Here is a 22,428-nt window from a genome sequence, read left to right on the forward strand (position 1 = left end):
GGTCATACATCCCCCACCCATTCTGCTGCCAACTAGGGCTAAACCTGTCTTCAGTAGACAGGAGTGGTTCTAATAATCCCCCCAGTCTTAAAATATTAAGCATAAACTTTATTAGAAGCAAAACGGATATTAACCATCATTTAGTCACTTCTTGTACTCCATGATAACAGAGGTTTTCATAACACAAACTATATTCAGAGGAATGTCATTAAAATTAGGGCTGCAAGATGTAAAATAAATCTTGTATGATATTGGTAAATATTGTGATACGATATTGTTTAAGTATCTTAAACAATTAACTTAAAGAAATCATGGAAAGAAAAAAAGCGGGAAGAAGTATAAACTTGTTCCTTCTACCAACTAAAACACATACTACACATGAGACGCCCTCAGCATTTTGAAGGTTTCCTGTATTTACACCTTTAGCCATTTATTTTGGTAGGCTCCAGACTACTGAAAAAAGAATGAACAACATGTTTCAGACATTCACAAAGACGACTGAGGCAGCTTTTGAGTCTGGTACTAGTTTTAGAGAGACTTCAGAAGAATTTGAAATCAGTCCAGATGGAGGACAGAGAAAACACCTGCTGATACGGAAGCTCTTGAATCCTGAGACACAAAGTGCATGTTGGCACAGTCAGAAAGGGACTACACACAGACCAGAACTTGAATATCTAATACAATGCCCAAATTCCCTCTGCAGAAAGCCTTCTAAATTCAGCAGGCTAAACAAATGCTGCTTTTAAGAGACAAGAAAAAGAAAAATCTTCTGACAGCTCTGTTCCTACCAGGACTTTCAAGGTCCTCCGTCTAGCAGGAGCGCTGACAAACCGAGCAACCCTGAGTCACAGAGAGCCCAGAGGCATCTGCTCACAACGCTGCCTTCAGCAGCTTATTAAGAACACACAACGTGGTTCATCTGAGGTTTGCTGCCGGCACTGTTCAGGGGAGTAAATCTGTCCATGAACGAGTCTCCTTTCACAGACAGCCGGCTGAAACAAATCAAAGTCCCTGAGACCCTGAACAGCACCGAAGGATAGAGCAGGTTTTTTTAAGACTACACTTCTCGAGTCAAGGAGAACATGGATGTTTCAATTCTGATCATCATTGTGGTGTTGTGGTTAGAAGAAAAAGAAAAGTCAGTTTATTATTATGACAATGGTCCATGCTTGATATGGTAGGTAACGCAAAGTCACTTGGCATAAGCGCAAAGGACAAAGCATGGATAGGGTTATGTCAGTGTGTGTTGACCTGGAGTCATTTGTTCTTTAAATCTGTCTGCTTGTTATTTTTTCTATGTGCAGATTTCAGAAGGAGTTTAATGAGGAAAAACAATTCCTCGGAAATATTTCAAAAGCAGAACCATTTCTATCAAAATCGCTCCTTTTGAGAGCAAATAATCATAAACAATTGCAAAATCCTGGAGGGACTCCTTAAGCACAACAGCAGAAGCTAACATCTACAGACTTCTTTATCTCCTCTCTTGGGGGTTCAACCAATCAGCAGCAAGGATAATGCATGGCGCTCCGGGATTGGCTGCATTGATGCTTCGCAAAGTAGCATAGCACATAGGCATTTCAGCTTCCTAAGTTGCATTTCCTTCTGAGTATTTTAGACCTGTTCTACCTAAGAGGATATTATTTTAAAATTTGGATATTATTCCAAATTTTAAAAAGATCACAATTTCATTAATTGCTGTTTTTCTGTTTTAAATTAAAATAAATCAAGTCATGTTCTGCATTTTTGTAATAAATTTCTGTTAGCACTATAAAACTGTAGTTAACACTCGGCCCACGCTGGGCTTATTCTTTATATCTGCTAAGATTCCAATATTAAGAACATGTAAACACTTAGATTAATAAGTTTATTGGGTCAGTTAATCTGGAGCTCAAAGGTTAGGTTGACATGAAATAGTGAAGGCTTTTTTTCCCCAAAGATGACATTAAAATTTCCGCCGTTGAGTCTGTATATGAAAATGGTCAGGAAAGAGCAGCTGATTCTGATTACTTGGGGAGAACAGACAGATGAAATCACAGCCCGGTGGCCGGGCTTGACTGACAGCTCCGACGCAACTGACAAAAGCGTGGAGCCTCCAGGGACCCCGGAGCCCTTTAACATGTGCTGCCAGGCAGCAAGGACGCCTGTCTCTGTCTCTCTCGGCTGAATGGCTGCTTGATAGGAGACTGCTGCTTTAAAAAAGGAGCAAATGCGGCTCGCCTCACTGACATCCCTCCCGCTGCCTGGAGCTGCTGCAACGCTCAGTTTCATCTTTTTGACGGCCGTCGGTCACTAAACACACCACTGCTCCTCTCAAATGACTCGGCCGCATCTGCTCCACTGTCCGAAACTTGACGCACGATGAATCAAAAACGCCAGCCGACGATCCTGGATGTAGAAGCTGGAAACCATGACGGCAAAAATCTGCACATCAGGACAGGTGTCTCCTGTGGGCTCTATTCAAATCAATTTTCAACCCTCATTGGGCTAATATATCCTCCCCCCTCTGTGCAGCAGCACAAACACTCTCACTGATCTGATGCCTGCTGCATTTTAATTAAAACGTAAAGGTCTCTGGAGTTGAGCCAGAAAGAAAAAACAGCAAAATCACTGTTAGCTCTACTTACTGCTGAGAAATAGGATTATTGTGCATATATAACTAAGAATTAGGCAAAACTGAGTTATAGTTTTGATCCATGTCGATTAAACTACAACTAGCATTCACCGTAGATAGAAAACAAAAGCAGCAGCAAATTTTTTCCAAAAGATTTTTTTTTTTGTAGAAAACCTTGGAAATTTCCAAAAGTCAAAAATATTCTTGAAAATACTAAGATAATATGAGATTAAGTGCAGAAATTTTCTTGGGAAAAAAGGAAATTTTTGCTGAAAAAAATCTCAGAAATTTTGAGGTTAATTTAGAAAGTTCTAGAAAAAAACCCATCAGAGATTAAAAAGTCAAAAATATTCAGAAAAAGATATCTAAAAAAATGTAAAAAAAATTCTCCTCCTACAATGGCCCAAATATACCATCGTAATTAAATACAGGTTATGAAGCCTTTTCTTTAAAACATACCTTTCCTTAAACAAGCAACCAGACAACCAACTCGCTTGCCGCATTCCTCCCAGCTGTTGCAGTCGCAGCTGTGTCAGTGAAAAGACTGACAATAAACCCAATATGAGCGCTTCATTCAATAAGCAGATGCTTTCTATTCAGTGCCAGCCTGCTGCCTGTCCCTTTAGGTCTCATTACTTCCAGACTTCTGCAGAACACCATTTATGTGTGAAACCAAGTCCACACATACTTCTTATGATGATTACATTAAATGTTGGCTTGGATGGCTAATAGATATCCCCACTGGAGTTTATCCAGCACCACTTAGCCTGGGAATTACAGCAGCAGCCTTGGGGTACGATTGACTGCAGACAAGCCACACTGGCCCAGATGTATTGATAGAGAGACTGCCACCTATGAAAATGATGCAGACATAGTCATTCATAAATGAACATCATAAATTCTACATTATATTAAATAAATGAACAAGCGTGTATCAACATATTAATTGGTGCACATGCAGATCAGCAACAAACATGTACCACTTCTATAGCAGAAGGCAAAAGTGGCAGCAGCTGCGAGGAACGATGCTGCTCCACTCGCGTTGCCAAGTGTCCAACAGCTGGACGGTGCAGCAGCGACAGTCACCAGACAGGGAAAATGACCCCTGGAGGCATGAAATATCTTTTCAGCAAGAATGCACCCTCTCACTTTCAGCATTATTGTGAACAAAGTACAGATTCTCTGTGCAAATCAAGGATTCTTTACAATAGCTTTGCAGCTGGGCACAATGAAAAGTTGAAAATGGTCATTAGAGTAAGCTATAATATACTCAGTAGCATGTAGAGAACCACAAGCATGTTGAGTAACATGGACTTACTCCATTCAGTATGTCAAAATTAGTGTATAAGCTAAAATTAGCCTAAACGCTAATTACTTTGTAAAAATATAAAGTTAATTTTATTTCCTACTATTCATCAGGTCAGCTGATGACCTGATGAATAACAAGTTTGTTTAGTCAACAAACAGACTTGTGTTATCTACAGGAACTTCTCATCCTAAAGGTCCCCAAATATGAGTTTTCTTCTAAATACACATATGTAGGATGTATTTGGAAGGCTAGCATGAAGCAGGAGGCCCTCCGCCATTACCACCATGCTACCGCTTTGCTGCTGCTACGTGCACACCGTTTTCGCCTGGGCCTGTCACAACGAAAAGCAGATGGCAGAACAGCTCACTTCCAGAGCCATCGAGAGGTGTGTGCAATGTTGGCAAAAGTGCGATGCGTCTGGGAGAGAGCATCCCTCTGACAAAGCTGTTGTCTGGAGTATCATAACTCCGTACAGTAACAATGTTATGACACTAACATTTTTGAAGTGCAAGTGAAAGAAAGTGCCTATGAACTGGTTGGTTTTTAACTGCGAGCTACTAACAGAGATGGGTGGGTGGGCTGAGTCCAGTGCAAAGCGGCCAAGGATGAGTAAGTCATTATGCAGGTTGTTCCTGATTCCTAACTAAAATAATGTGATTCATAAAACAAAAACAAAAACGTTGTGTCCTAGAAAATAATTGTGTTCATTAGTATTTATGACTATAAGAGATACTCAGCATGCTGATGCACTTTAAGATTCACACTAGACTTTCTCTTAGCGCTAAAACAATAAGCACAAAATAAGCTTTTGTTAGAATTGAACACTTTCAATAATTATCACAAAACAGTTTGAGAATAAAAGTCTAGTTTGTAGAATTGAATCTGTTTCAATATGTAAAAAAAACTGATTAAAAATGTATTCAGAAAATATAATAAATTAGTAGTGGGTGATATGAACTTGATATTTTCTGAAAATGAATGTATTATTAAGTTCTTTTTTTTAGTCTTTCAGTTCATTCGGTTGTGACTATACACCTCTTAACAAAATGTGTAATGCACTCAAAGAAGTGTGATTTGTATCACAGCAGCTGCATTTAATTATATTTTCAAATTCATAATGTTTATTCATACTCGGTGAAAAAAATAGCAGAGATAATAGTAAAACTATCAATCCCCAAAATATCACAGTTTTGAGGGATTTTAAACAATCAAAATCAATCGTGACAACAATAAATCAAAACTCATAAGAAATGCATCGTAATTAATTGTGAACGATATGATAAATGCCCATCCCTAAATAAAACACTGAAAGATTTCTGAAAGTGGCCAATTTTGAGACGATGGCTCAGTGGGTTAAGAAGTCGTCTTGAAATCTAACAGCTGTGGGTTCGATTTCATCCTCCTCCTGCCGCATGCTAATATGCCTCAGTGTATAAAAAAGTATGTAGTTTGTGAGCACAAATCACTATGTCTACCAAATTGCTCTACAAATTCAGTCCATTTCCTCTTCAGAACTGGAGGATGCTATGGATTAACTGTGGCATTTTCTCAACTGAACTAATCCCATTTGCAAAATATGTAAATATGTTTGCGTACAACCAGGAAAATAATGTAAATGGAGTTCAACATAGTATTTGTAGTCTCTTCTCTATTTTGAAAGAACCGCCTCCATATTTTAGGTCTGTCATTTTAAAGTATAGTTATCATTATTGACATTTCCTCTGCTCTTTTTTATTGTCTAATGTTTCAGTTCTTACTATATATATATATATAGCATGCTGTTTTTACAGCCATTAACCACAAAAACCCTGTCTGGTGTCCATAATTGATCTAGTTTAGTGTAGTTTGTGGTTAAACCATCCTAATCTTCATGCGGCTCATATTCTGACATCTTGGGACCAAGATGACACCAAACAATCGATTAGTCCTGCCCAGCTTATGAAGCTATAAACAGGATGTTCTCAGAAGGAAGCTTCACAGAGTGTGATCAGCAGGTTGCAACAGTAACATTGACTCAGAGTCTATCATAGGAAGATCTAGTTGGTTTTTTATCACCCATTGGTGTATTGCTACCCGTCCACGCCCACCGCCTCCCAATGATCTGGTTACTGATGTTGAAATGCCATAATTTGGAGTACTGCATACTCAAAAAAAAAGATAAATCAATTTCAAGTTCAGCTCAAACTTATTCGCTTTCCTCGCTTTGCCTGCTCTAATAATCACAATGCAACGCTGCAGTTCTTAACGTAACTTCTTTACATATATTAGATTGTGAACTAAATGAGCTAAAAGACACGGAAATTCTCATTCTCCACTATCCATAAGGGTGAAAGATTTATGTGTAATTCCAGTTTTATGACTGTGAAAGTAGATCCCTTTTTTTTTTTTTTTGCTTTTAAAGCAATAAACCCGCAGGCGTTATTAAAGCGTCTGCAGGCCTGCAGATGCTCACGAAAATCTCCAGAAGTGCTAGAGCTGCAGAAGCAATATTCTGTTTTCAGGATTGCGAGTGACGTTCAGCTGCTCTGCAAAACAGACTTAAAAACCCCCAAAAACCCACCAATTATCATGGGAAAATAGGTACTTTTGAAGCTTTTCGACTCAAAGGCAGTTGTTTTAACATGTTCTGTCATTTTACACATGGCGGATATTTCTAGCAAAGCTGGTTTTACTGGAGTACATGTGTTTGATTCATGAAGAATATCAAAAGAAAGGCTTACAACCCTTGTGACTGATCGAAACACATAAGTTGTAACATTACAGACTAAATAACCAGCTCCATAAACAACCACTTACCTGATATGTGTTGTCAAAGCTGTCATACATGAACCGTGTGATCAGAGACGTCTTTCCAACTGCAAGGCAAGAAAAGAAAACGATAGTTTCCATTAGAGGGTGAACGGGACATTCAGGAAGTAGACTTTCTGTCATGGTTGTCAGGGAGCTCATTACAGCGAAGAGGTGACTGAGGGGGGGGTCAGGTGTAGCATCGGGTCCACATGTAATTGGAATCAATCTGTTGCTGCAAATCATTTGGATTTCCTGAAAGCTGGAAACTTTTAATATAAAAAACACATGGAGGTGAAATCCAAGAAAGCAGAGTTGGTCTACTTTAAAGCAAATGGCAAATAATGTCAACATTTCTAGTGTTGGATGATATATAAACAGTTGGAAGGATGGGTTGATTGATGGGACATATCAGTAAAGGGGTGGAAGAACAGACAAACAGAAGGAAGATAAATAATGGAGGGATGGACAGACAGAGAAAGGATGGATGGCTGTATAATGTGTACAATGCCTGTAAAAAATATTTTCTCCTTTGGATGTTTTACCCTTTTTATTATTGATTTTACAAATCAATCATGAACAACATAATCTGGCTTTACTGACATAATTACAAAAAAAACATTTGATGTCAAAGTGGAAACTAATGTTTGCTATATAATGGAAGTTAAATTAAAAATAAAAACCAACCCAAAATAAGTGACTGTATAAATATTCACCTCATTTAAAGTGACTGACCTAATTCAACAGAGGTCCAGCTATGTGGTGCTAGCAGACGAAAGGTTACTGAAAAGTATAAGTATATATCCAAGATGCTGAATATTCCCTGGAGTTTAGTTGAATCCATTGTCAAGAAATAGGAAGAATATGGCGCATGTGTGAATCCGCCCATATCAGGTTGTCTATTATTCTCCAGACCTGAAATATACTTAAAAATGAAACGCTAGATTTTTATAAAACTGCATAACACTTTTACATAAAAACGCCATCAGATAATGATGCTTTTTACATGCTTTTTTCACTACATTCATGTATTGCTGTTCACAAACAGAGCAGACATATGAAGCCTGAGAGCGAGCCACTAACGCTTTGATTCGAATATACAATGATTGCTGTGATGATTGTTTCCAAGTAGGCCTGCAACGTGTCAAGGAGGCAAAACATTGCTGAATGTCGCAATTATAAGACTTGCTTTAAATAAATAAACAAACGCTTTAGTGTTATTGTCTTTGTGCTTTGGTTCACTACCCATGGAGCACTTAAATATTCTGGATTAGAAAACAAACAGCAGCATGATCACAGTTAAAAACATCCAGAATGTGATGTAACATGAAACAACAAATGGTTTAAGGTGCGACACTGGGCAAAGTGACATTAAGTTAAATATTCAACAAAATACACAGTCTTTCAAAACCTGTGCTCAGAATATGATATGAATTCACAATGCAAACAGTAAATGAGGATAATCTTAAACTACCTGGCTTTTCTCTGCTTAGGTCCGATGGTCATGACAAACATAATCATCTAGGAAAGCTTTGTATTTATTTTAGAGACGCTAATAGCATGCTACATCATCATTAATCATTTACAGGAACCGGCTGGATTTAAGTGTCCAAGTGATAGATAGTTCTTAATTATGTTTATCTCACAAATTTTATTAATGAAAGGTAGGGAAGCAGGAAAAATACAGAAGCCAACAGGATTCGACTCAAAACTCTGCCTGGAAGATAACTGATGATAAAATAGTTGCATCTGTGACTTCTACGTCTTTCACTCCAGAGCAATAATTTCTCAGTGTAACAGTATAATCCTCCTCCCTGCCCAAAACTTCAACATGTAGAGCCTGGGGAGAAGTCATTCAGGGTTTTTATTGCTCTTAAAAGTCGGTGAAACTGAACTCATTATTTATGCAACAGAAACCAACCGCAAGCGAACACTTCAAATACACAGCGACATCCTCCCTCGGTAAATATAATCTGTGCTATATTCACAGTTCATCAAATGGGCGGCCTAGTTTCAATTGTTTACAGGAAGATTTTAATCAGCCAGACTAATTTCACGCGGCTGTGCCTTCACTTGGTTTCCATAGCTGCGAGGCACAGACTCATGTGCAGCCACTGATTATTTACACAGATTTATTAATACATCATCTGAGTAACGTAGCTCCAATGCTGTCTTATTTTGGGCACAAGCCACTCGACTTAAAGGTAACCTAATAGCTCTTCATTCTAGCACGTATAGCCCTAAAAAATGAATAAATTATACATATAATATTAGATCAAAACTACCTTGACCAGCAGGTGGCAGTAAACCCCATAAAGTTAGCGTGATAGCAAACAAAGTAGATGCATAGGACTCATTGGCACATGTTCAGAGCCACATAAATAAGTCATAAATAACTATATAAATCCACAGTTTTGTCAGAAATGACCAATCACAACCAAGAGGAGGGGCTTAGCGCCATCCGTCATGCTCACACCTTCCCCCTTGTTCTCTGTTACACTACAGCTACGAACCTGCAACAAAACCTGCCATGAATGCTAAGGCCAGTTAGCATGACCTCCGATGACGGCTGATAAACATTTTCACCATCAACACATTTACCAGCGCATACATGAGTTTGATTGTCAGCCCTAAGACCCTCCTCCTGGTCTTGACTGGCTGTTTTTGACAGAACGGCGCTTTTTTGCAGACGGCAATAGCAGTGGAGGAAGTTGATATTTTTTTAGATATCTGTCTCATATTATACTGTTATGACACTTATTTTTTTCTTTTTCAAGAAATGTTGCATACTGGAGCTTTAATGTTGGAGCTGTGAACATAGTTCAGAATTTTGAACACTTTATTTATTCACTTTAAGTTACATTTTGAACTTGGAGCTTTCAAATACGAGTCAGCAGGTTCTGTTTCTTCACAATCTGAACCAAGCATATTAGCCAACCATAACAGCTGATGATTCTAAATAAAAGATGCAAAACTTTCCTTGTTTAAGTGTCTTTGAAATGCAAACTGAACATCTGCTTGAATGTTTAAATATTTGAGGTTTTGCTGCTTGATGAACAAAAATAGTTTAAGGGAAATATTGCTGAGTTTCAATAACACCATGGGTGTTTTGAATTGATTCTTTTGTGAGCAACACGTTCATCCCTTAGAGGAATTTAAATATCACTTCATTATGGACAGAGAGTTTTATCCAATGTTACACTGTTGCTGCCGAGTCATCCTCCTCCAGCTCAGAGAACATGAGACAGGCCTCCCTGCATCTCTCAGTCACAGCTGAAAGCTTCAGAAACTCAGGGACGGGCACAACCAGAGCATTGCACACAAAATCTGATGAGACTAATTTCCTCCACCGCAGGGAGGACCAGTTGACCTCAGCAAACCTTCAATTATTACCAGTAAACCACATCAGGCATATTGCAGATGAATTCCTTTATACTCAAAAAAATCCTGAATGCAAAGCATGTTTTCAGATTTTTGCAGTAATTAAAAACTTGGACCAGGTCAAAATATTATGGGAGGAATCAAAACACTGAGGAGGTCTGGTGGAAACAAAAGTACGGTCTAAAGCAGCGCTGGAGATGAAAGCACCAATATCAATTTTATGGGACTGCAGAAATAAACCACAATCATCTTATTAGATTTCAAAAGAAAAGAATGAAACAGGAGAACTATGAAGTTCAACTACAATCTGGTTGGGTTCAATAAATAAAAATATAAAAGAGCAAATAGTTTGGGTTCAGTGGAGTCCGAGATTTCAGAGTGGGTTGAGTGTTGTAGAATATTTTATATTTTAATATTAGGGTCTTCAGGGCCTTTCAGGCATTTAAAATTCCCTTCAGACATGGACCTCTGGCTTTTCTCTGGAAGAGTTGATCACAGGAGGGCTGGGCACTTTTCAATGAGTTCGTTTGAATTTGCATTACAGGCCAGATATTTGCTTATTTCATTTCAAAAACATGCCAGCAAGTCGGGTTTATTGCATGTCATGATTGGATTCAGTTTTCTAAAGAATACGTGCAAACTGCAGTCCAGCAGCACTGCTGGAATAAACAACTTTAATTCATGTTTATTTTTTGGAATGGAAATTAGGTCCTTGGACAATTTAACATAATTTTAAGTTTGTGAAATTTTTGTTTTCAGAGTTGTTATAAAGCTAAACATATTTAAGACATTAGGCTTGTGTTTAATGCAGTATTTTAAATATTTCTCATCATATTTTATTGTACCTCCCCCCAAAAAAGCACCACAGATCACTACTTGGACACCTCATCTTTTGTCTTTCAATGGACGAGTGCACAAACTCCCTGTTGGGTTTTCTGTTTTTCTTTTCCATTCAAGGCCCCAAACAAACTTCGCCCTACACGAATCTCACACTTATTGACAACTAATGTCATAAATATTGTTCCTCTACTATTTATTGATATTATTCTACTTAGCACCACCAAGTCAAACTCTGAGTCTTTTCCATCAGATCCACTATTTGAGTGACGTCCCTCCCAGAGTTCAGCCACAATAAGAATACTTTCAAACCTTTACAAATAACAGGAAACGAAAAACTATAAAATGTCATGGTACAACTCTAACATAAGCTGTAATTTTTTTTTAATTAGGAAAAAAACAAAAAATCTTGGAAGAATAAATTTTTTGAGAATAAACTGAGTTTTACTTGAATAAATGTAGGAGGAAATTGTCAAATTAAGTCTACATGTCATCTTACCCCTTCACATATTGTCACATTGTCCCTCTATTCAGATTGAGTTGCGAACTCAACTGGCTTTCTGTGCAAATGACAAATACAGAGGAAGTTTTCCTTTGGCTGTAGAGCTTCGGCAGGGTTAGAGAGGACAAATCATCGGTTTACATAAGGCATTTAAATGTTTAATGCTGTTGTGCAGTTCTGAGTGTGAACCTGATGACATCGTCTTCTATTTAAGCCTGGCTGCAGATGATGTTGTCATGCAAGATCATTGTGCAAGTTAAGTTGCTGGAATCTCCTCCGATGTGAGGCATGTAGTGCATTTTCTTTATTTCTGCTTAAGGATATAAAAAGTAGCATAGTGGTAATGCAGATTCTTGTAAAGGTTGAAGGTCAAATGAACATAAAAACATTGATGACAGTTACTGAAAAATGTTTCCCTTTTCAGTCAGCATATTCATTGTTTAAGTCTACTAACATGACATCAGGTGCCTGAAGAAATTATTAGGGAAGAATCAAGATCATCAGTCTTGAAAGTCATCCAATGTTCAGATGATTAATGATACTGATTTTTTTTTTCTGATAAATGAAAGTTTTATCAGACAACAGCATTTATTAGCATGGATGGTGCAAATCAAAAACTAGGACTCAAATTTATGCTGTTTTGGTGTTTCTGGTTTGAGCTACAACCTCTGTCGTGGGTGGGATTCTTAAACGTTTGCAAGCTTTTGGACATGTCGACATTAAAGTAAAGGTCAGCTAGACTGGACAGATATTTACAATCATCAAAGCTGCCCATGTTAACTGCTTATACATTTTTACTTCGCAATCGCCTTTTTTTTAGCATAAAAGTACAATCTTGTGAATGCTCTGGACATAGGGCATGATGTCAACTTCACTCATAGAAATGTTTTGTCTCTTAAGATTATAGTTTCCCTTTTTAAAAAAAAAAAAAAAAGGGACAAGGGTGTATGAAAATGGATGGATGGATTTATTGTATTACCGGTATGTATTTTGTAGGCACATAGTGGCATTTTACTTCCTAATTTAAATGCCTTGAAATTGGGCTCTGTCTATTTAAAATCTCCTGCTTTTTCTGACACTCCACCTTTGGGAAGTCATCACAACATGGATCCTCTACTAACCCTTTAACAACATTTTTTGTCGATGTGCATGTCCCTTAACAGCAGAGAAAAACATAAGGACCACATCTGCTCACCCTGCTCATTTAAAACAAAAACACAGTAAAATTGATAACTTTGCAGACATCCTAGTATTGGCAAGCCAGATACAGCAGATTCATGAGCAGAGTGTTTCCAGTTACATCTTTAGTTTTAATAAAGTCCCGTTTCAAAGACTTTTCAGATCAAGTTGGCAACAAGAGGGCCAATTACCAGAGAAAACAGGGGCCCCGCTGTGGGACAACCTGCTTTTTTTAAACCAGGAGTCCGCCAAGCACAGTCAGCAGACACCTCATCAAGACATCTAACAGCTCAAAATGCAATTTTACGGCACATTACAGTCCCTGCGCAGTTCAGCTTGCTTTAGGTGATTGCACTTACTGCTATTTGTGAACAATGAAAGCACAAAATGAGATAGTTTAGGGCTCTTATCTCAACAGCAAGATTACAAGGAAGAAAAAAAATGTTTTTTCCAAATATGTGGCTGAGAAAAGAAGAAATCCCTTTTAGATATTATCAGAGGGAATAACAGGTGTATTTAATGGAGGTCACTGTAATTATTCAACACTTTGTGAAATATTAAGTCAACCTTTCTTTTTGGAATTGAGAAGATAAAGAAGTGCCACTTAAATGACAAAAAATGTTTGAACTTAAAGTTGACCAGAGCCTCAATAAACAACAGCAAATGAATTCCACTATCAAAGCAGGACTTTGGCTTCCTTTCATTATAAAAATAATGTAGGAATAATGCAATTAAGGAGGAATAAACACGGATTGTGCTGCACAGCGTGTTGACTCCATTTAATTATGTGCAGAGGTGCACAGTGTGACTCATCGGTTCAGTAGATGGAGGACCAGTCTGCTCTGCGGGGGTTGGCTGCATTCAATTTGGTTTCATTTTAATCACTTTAGGAGAGCAAACAGCAAATTTCAACTTTAACAATGTTGCAGCTGGACGAACCTCGTCAGTGAGACTACAGACAGCATGATCAGAGTCTTTCATATTTAAAGATCAGGGATATTCAATCAACTGCAGCGCTGTGAAAAACCTGTTGCACCTCACTGATTTCTTCTGCTTTTGATTCTTTTTTTTGTTACACTGAAAGCAGCAGTATGTAACTGTTATAAAAAATGTTTTTAATATATTTGTTAGAAATGTTACTATGTTACAGTAAAATGCAACAGTTAATCTGGGGGGGAAGTCAAGCTCCTCTGCCTTCTCCCTTCGGTGCTGTTGTCATCTGTACAAACACCACTCAGTCAGAAACAACCAATCAGGTGCTGTCAATCACGCTCCTCACAATATCCTGTTTTCTCTCTTCTACGCTATAGCTAGTTCACCTGTCATGAATGCTAAGGCTAGATAGAATAGCTACTACAGATGAACATTATTCCTGGAACGGTAAGGTGTTTCTCCATTACCACATTTAGCAGCATGTACACAAAGTTGATTGACAGTGCTAAGACCCTCCTCCTGGCTCTGATTTGTTGATTTTGAACACAGTGCATTTCTTCACAGATTAACTGTCTCATATGGTGACAGTTTTACCAAAATATAAAAACAAAACATACTTTTGCAAAAGTTACAGACTGTACCTTTAAATGCGTCAGCTTTGCTTCTTCAGGCCCCGGATCACTTACAGTAATCTAGAACCGTGAATCCTGTTCTTCACCCAAAAAATTTCTGGCAAGCAGTTCACAACCTCAATTAATCAAACGTGAGTCCACCCTCACATGAGTTCCAAAGATGAAACCATGATGAAGGTTTTGGAGTGAAGTCCAGTCAAAGGCCTAAAATCCACTGACTGGTCTTGCTCAAACACCCTCTCATGTGGCTGAACAGCAGGCCAAAATTCCTCCATAGTAGCCTGGTAAAAACCAGCCCCTTGTTCTACACTTTGCTTTGTTCAGAGGATCTGAGCTTTCGCCTATTGAGATACGATTTCTTCCTGAAGACATGGACTCTGATGAAGTTTCATTTTACTCAGTTCAATATTGTGAAGCTTGCAATAAATTACCTGAGCTACCTGAGCTATAAACAACCATCCTCCACTGCGACGAGAGAAGTGCTGGTCCAAACGCTGTTAGTGTTAATTCAATATTTGAAAATGCAGCCATCATGGACTGAAAGGCTTTGTTCCCTTCCTCTTCTGCTATTGCTAAAACTACAGGCAGACTAATATTCTAATAGTCATCATTCACAAGTTCTTCTGTTCGCTGATTGGCATAGATTCTCTCCTTGACAATCTGATCCAGGGGAAGACACTGTCCAGGTTAACACCAAAGCAATGTGAAAGACTTGTTGACAGTTATGCTCGATGGCATTCTCAACTAGGGAGATTCAACCTGTTATTAGGTTTAGGGAGCACATAATTTTCTTTTCTTTTTTTAAACATAGGACCAGGTTGTTAGCTTTCTGTGTTGTATAAAAATCATACTTGATGATCTGAACTATTTAAGAGCAACAAACTTCTGGAAAATGCATAACTGCTGAAACACTGAGTTCCATTAAAGCTTAAAACCCACCTGTTCAGAGCCGTCTTTGATTAGCAGTAACTGGAATATTAATCAATATGTCATGTAAATCTGCTTGACAATGTAATCTGGCAAAATGTAAAGTTTATTGCTTGTTTCATAACTGATGACTGTGTGATGTTTTTATGATGTGAACTGTCTCACCACCGAAATGTGCAACACAAATAAATTTGATTTAAAAAAATGCAAAAGCGGTAAAACATTAAGGATTGTAATCTTTTCTCTGTTTTTGATATGGGGAGCAGTGGGTTCAATTAAACTTTCCCCATCTAAGGTAATACTAGAACATAACAGCTTACAAATTGTTGGTTGTGAGGATGACATCCTTCATTCTCACCGTATTTGCTAAATAATACATGGAATTATCCATTCAGCCCTCAAGCTGTGTTCCCAAAAGCCAGGTAAATCCACTGCTGGTCACTTGGCAAGTGAAAACCTGGAATCCCCTTGAGTGTCTGGCAGCCAATCGGAGCATGGCAAGGCTTTTTGCCTGGGCCGAGCTCCCACTCACAAGGAGATGGATAAAAATACCGGAGCATGGCATTCTTGGCATGACAACAGGATGAGAGCTAGCACAGTGTAGGCAGACAGGTATCTAATATTTATCAATGAAGGAGAGGACAGAGAAAACTAAGTGGTTTCAGCAGTTATTCACAGTGACAAGAGAGCACAAAAACCAGTGAACGATGAGGATTTATTAAATCTCACATCTCTGGACTTGTTTATGCCCACTAGCAGCTGCTGGCACACGGTAACCTTATAGAAGGGTGCCAGGAGCAGATGGCATCCAAGTAAGTTTAATTCCATCTCAACAAATTATACACACATTTAAAAAGATAGAATGAAATGTTTCTGTGCTTGAAAGCACATTTACTGGTTATGCTCTCTCAGTTTTAAGATCTCTCACTCGGTGATCCAATTAGACAGGAGGAGGATAAGAACACAAACTGTTAATATAAACTGTATTTTTCTAATATTTGCAGTGCCTTCAATGCAACTCTCCATCCAATTTAGGATTTAAAGTCAAGACCTGATTTAGTTTGAGAGGATGAAAGGAGAAATGTCCAGAATAACAGGACAAACGTTATTCTGGACATTTGTCCTGCTACATAACTTCAACACGTTTTTGTTTTTTTAAATACGAATGTGATTTTGAGGCTCAGCCCTGTTGCCTGGAGATATCACTAACTAAAAATCAGCATCAAGGCGTCCCAAACAGAAAGATTCCTTTTCTTTTACATTCAATCAGGCACTTCCACGCTGACAAATCAGAACAGTGACACTTAAAACTCCACTAATAGAAAAGATGCGATGTGAAACCTTAACAGGATGCATCCATTTACCAATACCTCTGAATTATGGATGAGTGTGCTTTCATACTCAACACAGGCTGGGTTCCCTGGGCACACATACTCGCACACACACGAGGAAGTCAGAAAGCTAATTCAGCTCTTACGAAGCCTAACAAGCAAAGTGACTTCACTAAAATTAGCAGCACAAAGACACACCTGGAGTAGAGCAACATACCAGCAGGCCCGGTGACAAAAAGGCATCTCTCCTGCCTTGGGAGGAGAGATGGAAGTCATAAGTCTGCCGTTTCACCGTGGAGACACCAACATGTCTTTTAATGTTTGGATTAATTTCATTCTGACGGGTGGAGAAATGAAAACGGCATCTTCTCAGAGAATAGCCCGCTTAGTCCATTTCTACTCTTGCGGGTTCCTGTTCTATTACTTCCACTGACTGACTTGTCTCAGATGCACTTATGTCCTCAGTTAAAAATAAAGTGGATATAAAAATATAATTGCTTTGAACAATGTGTTTAAACGGGCAATTATGGGATGAAGAAAGAAGATTACAGATATTGTTTTGCCCCATCAGTAGGGCAAGGCAATGTTATTAATACTTCAAATTATCTCTCAGCTTAAATATAATCTATGTGCTTTAAATAGATTAAGAATTGCATCTAGCTATATATATAAATTAATAAAATGAAAAGGTCTACCAGATTTTCAGTTGCACCGTGCCTTCATTTTAGCTAAAGTTAATCTAGCTTAAAAGGCAGGGTGGCAAGTAGCGGTCAGATACAGCCAGTTAAAATGCATCAATTCATAAATCGTCTGCTGTATTATTTTTAATGTTTATACCTATAGATTTATCACTAACTAGAGATATTTTATATGTTCTGTTCTCAAGATGTATTACACACAGGAAGACTATTGATGGTGCGCTGCCTTTGTTGAACCTTTTCTTAAACAAGTTGTAAGAGTTATATGTACCATCATGGCTACATATTAATACTCCTTTTGTATTGTTTTCTCTTTTTAAGATGAGTCAATCTTATTGTTTAAGAGAGAAACGTCTTGGCTGAATGGAAACGGTAGCAACTACAAGACTGCCTGGAAATGAATCATTTTGGGCTCACAGGTAACAAAGGAAGTGGAGGAGTGGTATCGATGCAAGATTCAGCAGAAATGCACCGATTTCATTTGTTTTTGTGGTTGGTTTCTGGTTTTTGACCTGTTCTAACAGGTTTAAGCCAATCAAGAACCATAATATAAAATAGTACAAGATCAGCGCTGAAAGCATTTCTGTGAATCCTATCATGAGCGGTCGTTTACCATCCATGTTTGGACAAGAGGTGCCGTCACAGCTGGCGTTCACTGTAAAACATTTTAACATTTTCAAAACAAAATTCATTTGTAAGTCAACATTCTTTGGTTTGCTTTAGTGGATCTCCTAGTTCAGGCCAGAAAGAGTCAAAGTGCAAATAAATAACCAATGTGTCATTTTATTTTTAATGACACATTGGTTATTATTTATTAAGATTTTCACACTTACATTCAACTCCATGCTTTTCTCATACTGGGGCAGCGAGGAAACCAGCAGCAGCCTCAATGTCATTGAATCCTAGTTGTTACTGGAATCGAGGCAAGTCAGGTGTCCCACCGGAGGCTTAGGTCCTTTCACTTGACCCCACTACTGAGCCAGAATCAATAGACAGAGCCTATGAGTGTTTGGGTCAGAATGGCCTGACCTCCTCCTTTTTTTTCCTTTTGCATTGACAACACAACTAAAACAATTTCTATTACAAAAATCATCTTATCAAAGAAAATTCTTGTTTAAACTCATTTGTGATTTCAATTACCAAGGACAACGAGTTGCTACCATCTTTCTCTGTCAAACAGGGACCAGAAAACAAAACAAGAGAAAACACAAGAAGTAAATCCTCAAGAGCGTCAGACTGAAAGATCCGTGTGTCATACAGTAGGATCAACAGACACACATGGATGCAGAACAAAGTGGATAATCTAAACTTTCAAATAAAAACATTCAGAATGCTGACTCAAGGCAGACTGCACCCAGTGAACCTCAGCTTTCCTTCTGCAGATCTGCAAGAACAACAAAAGGCAATGCGTTCAAAATGACAAATTGCTACAAGGTTCAACTCCCAGAGCAGAAGGAACGTCCAGGACAGGAACTGTATGAGATTATGGATGATTCTGAAACACTGCAAATGTAAAGACGCATTTAAAAACATCTGAGGTGACAAAGAACTTCCTGTTTGTTGGGGGTGGCGGAGGGACAAAAAAAAAAAAAACACAATCAGCTTTGAACAGGGATGGGGGCGTAGAAAGACTGAAATATTTCTAAAAATATCCATCTCCGATCAATATGGACATCACTTTTGAGCAAAGCGCAGTGTCAGACCGCTCCTACAGCATCTCCACCACCTGTTTCTCTGCAAGTCATCAGCTGATGATTCATTTCTTTGCCCACAGAGAGAGATAAAACACTCCCCTCCATACAAAGCTGAAAAGATGAATGCTCAGCCCAATGACTCCTCGTTTCAGTGAAGCAAATGCATTTTACAGTCATCTGTTTTAGTGAACATTCAAAAAGAGTTCTAATTTAACACAAAAGAAGGAGAGCAACGTGAATGTTGCAAAGGTTGGTCTGAGGCTGGAGGGCTCATCTGGGGAAAGGTAAACACTGACGGAGACCTGCTGAACTCAGTGAAGTGTCAGCTCCTATGCTGGGTAAATGACAGCCGTCTTCCACAGCTGGGATTTTATCCACTGAGCTGTTCTGTTTGGGCAACTGGCATTGTGTCTAAATAGGATTTACCGTCTCTCTACTTTTGAAATGTGTCGTGTTATGCAAGAACCGCATCCTCTTCTACAGTTCATAGTTAAGACAGTTGAACACCAGGGCTAGAGATTCAGCAATTAAGATAGTACAAAGCATTATGATGTATATAACATATAGTTTCATGAGTTAATGCAAATGTTTTGTTTTGTTCAAATTATTTTCCTTCAGAAAAATTATGACATATGAAGAGCATGCATTTTCAAAAGCCAGAAATTAACTTTGTTTGTTTTTTGGTGGAAATGTATAAAATTTCAATGTATGAAATCTGAAAATGTTCCTGACCTGAATAAAATAATGTCCATAAAACTGTTTTTCATTTTGACATAATGAAGAAAATGACCATTTCAAAGTTGACTTAAGAAATGAGTCAAGTTATAAAATATCATGCTAAGTCAACGTGATGTAGTAATGTAAAAACTTTAAGTTGAGGTTAATTTATTTATTTTTTTAAATTTCTCTTAACTGATCATTTTTAGTTTCATATACTTGCTTGTCACCGTCAACTTAATTGAAGTTGTAGCAATAGTTGTTACTCTGTGTTTTGAACTTGACAAATTGATACAGAGTCAGGAAGAGTGAGCAATTGTTTTTTTTTGTTTTTTAACAGCGTGTTTGTTACAATCCTATGTTGTCATTTCCTGCCTATAAAATCTTTTCTGATTGGATAACAAGGAGGGTGAAGTGAGACCACTGCATACTTCATAGTGATTTGCGTTACAAAGTTTGTAAAAACAGCTGGGGAATGTGCAGCATGTCTTCAAATATTCAGACAATGAAATTTACTCATTTCAATTGTTTATGTAGTTACTTGTCGATTAAGGTTGCAAACACTACCTGAATTTGTTTCTTGGTCAGCACAGTGTTGTTCAAAGCACTGTTGCATTTTTAAGCTTTTGCTCCCGTGAGAATTTTCAAGCCAAATGTACCTTTTAAAAGAGCGGTATTATGTATTATCCAGGAGTATAGTGGCATTTTACAGCACAATCAATAGCTATAGCCTATTACTATTGTTATAAAAATGCTGTATGTGACTTAGAAGAAAATTGACTCCATAATTTAACACCTTGAAATTGGGCCTTCCTGTCTCTTTAAAACTCCTGCTCTTTCTGAAATGCCACCTTCAGGAAGTTGTCACATCACTCCTCTACTAACCCTTTAACAACATTTTTCCCAGCGTTGCTCTGAGAAGCAGCTCCTATAATGAGCTGAGCCAATGTGCAGGTGTACCAGGTGTTTGCTAATTGCGACTAGCTAGTCTGAAGGAGCTGAGTGGGGGAGATGTTGGGGAGGGTTGCTCTGAGAGGAGGAGCTTTGTCCTCATTGGTGGTGCCAGGTTCACCCAGGTGTTTTGCACAGCTGAATGGTTGCCATGGGAGATTGAAGGATTTCTCAGACGTGTTTTTGATGAGGGAATAACAATATGACACCATTTAAAGCTAAAGAAAAGGTTGATTTTATTTAATACTGCCCATTTAAAATTAACAAAGAAAAAAATTGTACATCTGTACTCATTGTTTATCGAGTGGTGTATGTTAACAAATCTTATAAATCATGTTAAAACGGGTCTTCACAACGTGAACCATTCATGAAGCATGTCCGTTTTATTTCTGGAGCTTGTATGTTAGGATGAAGGGTGTGAATTCACAGAAATCTACTGTATTACAACAGGATGGGGCATGTTACTCTGATTTTGCTGTTATTTTTTTCCTGTAACACATTAACTATTAAATCCTTTTATATGCATCAACAACAAACATTTGTGTAGTATTTAATTCAGCAGGAAAATATACTGTTCTAGGCTGCTTTATATTGCTTTGAAAATTGGAAGTGCAATATTTATCCCATTATGTGATGCATTTGCAATATATTGTGCAGCTCTAGTTATAATGTCACTTGCAGATCTTGGTTCCAACTTTTGGGGGAAATTAAATGCATCATTGTGTGCACTAATCCTCAAAGGTGATTAAAAAAAATGACATATAGTCTCCTCTGCCTGGCACATATAGTAAACAGGGCAGATTAAAGTGATAACTTGATCAATCTGATACAGCTGGCAGAAGATCAACAACTGCATTTAATCGGAATTTGAAAGTTTATGCTGAGGCATTTCTTCTCAGACGTGCATCCTTAACAATATTCTCAAGGTAGTGAGGCAAACATTCAATCAGCGGGCTAGCGCTGGCTGTCACGGCTATACAACAAGATATCTCTAGCTGCACGGCATGAAAACATGTTCCATTTGCCAGGTTACTGGAAACTGGATATCCATACTAAAAAATAGCACACACAGACACAAGATGGGAAGTTGCATTTAGACGTAAAGTGAAAGTGTTTATCTTTTGACAACTAAATGATGGTTGAGGAAAGTTACTAAGAGATAAAGGTTGGACTGTCAACGCAAGGTTCACAAATAATTTGAAATAGAACACAAGAGTTAGCTTTAGTAATAGTTTTCAGTCTTCAAACAAATGAAACAAAATTTTAATCTTTCCGGAGTAGCTGACAAGACAAGTTTCCAATGCAAATGTGCGCAAAATTTGTTAATATTCCACTAACGTCGAAAGAACACAATTTTGCAATTGCAGTATTTCTATTAAATAAAAGTACAATTAAAATCTCATAAATAAGTTTGTTCAGGGGATAAATCATTAAAAACCATGCTGCGCCGTCATCCTCCAACAACGTTCTGTCGTCTTCTTCGCGTTTTGCTCCATTGGCAACAAAAAAAAAAAAAAAAAAAAAAAAAAACAACTTCAATCTCGTTCCACATTTTATCAAAAAATATGAGTTTTTTCAGAATTGGCATGTTTCCATTAAGCAAATTTATATTCGAAAGGTCAAACTGCCCAATTCAATGGAAACACAGTTGTTGTGATAGTGAGCCATGTCTGCTGAGAGAAGAGGCAGGATATCTCTGTTACTTCAGTGCTGATTATAAAACTGTGTGACAACTTGAGGAAATAAAAGTCAGTCCATTCGTATTGACTTTGACCCTAATAAAATTCTTTTTGTTAAAACAGATTATATTGATTATTTTAACAACTGTACTAAAAGTCCCAGAAGCATTTTCAGAAATGTTTTGTTACTCAAGTCGTCGTACTTTATTTTTTTGCATTTTCTGTGCATGTAGATGAGTGCTGCTGATATGCACTGATTG

General features: G+C 37.9%; 1 protein-coding gene across 4 annotated transcripts in view; it reads right to left on the bottom strand.

Annotated features, from left to right (window-relative positions):
• Positions 1-22,428, bottom strand: part of rab6ba (RAB6B, member RAS oncogene family a) — a 48,849-nt gene that overhangs the window by 22,927 nt on the left and 3,494 nt on the right. For 2 of the 4 annotated variants that reach the window (XM_055046522.1, XM_055046510.1), the window contains exon 2: positions 6,717-6,775. In XM_055046522.1, the coding sequence (XP_054902497.1) occupies positions 6,717-6,775 (59 nt within the window). Of the gene's footprint in view, positions 1-6,716; positions 6,776-17,960; positions 18,102-18,267; positions 18,378-22,428 lie in introns of those variants that run through there. The other 2 variants (XM_055046540.1, XM_055046531.1) reach the window with 2 other exon arrangements.

The sequence above is a fragment of the Poeciliopsis prolifica genome, unplaced genomic scaffold (assembly GCF_027474105.1).
Source record: "Poeciliopsis prolifica strain line A6 unplaced genomic scaffold, Auburn_PproV2 SCAFFOLD002, whole genome shotgun sequence".
NCBI lineage: Eukaryota > Metazoa > Chordata > Actinopteri > Cyprinodontiformes > Poeciliidae > Poeciliopsis > Poeciliopsis prolifica.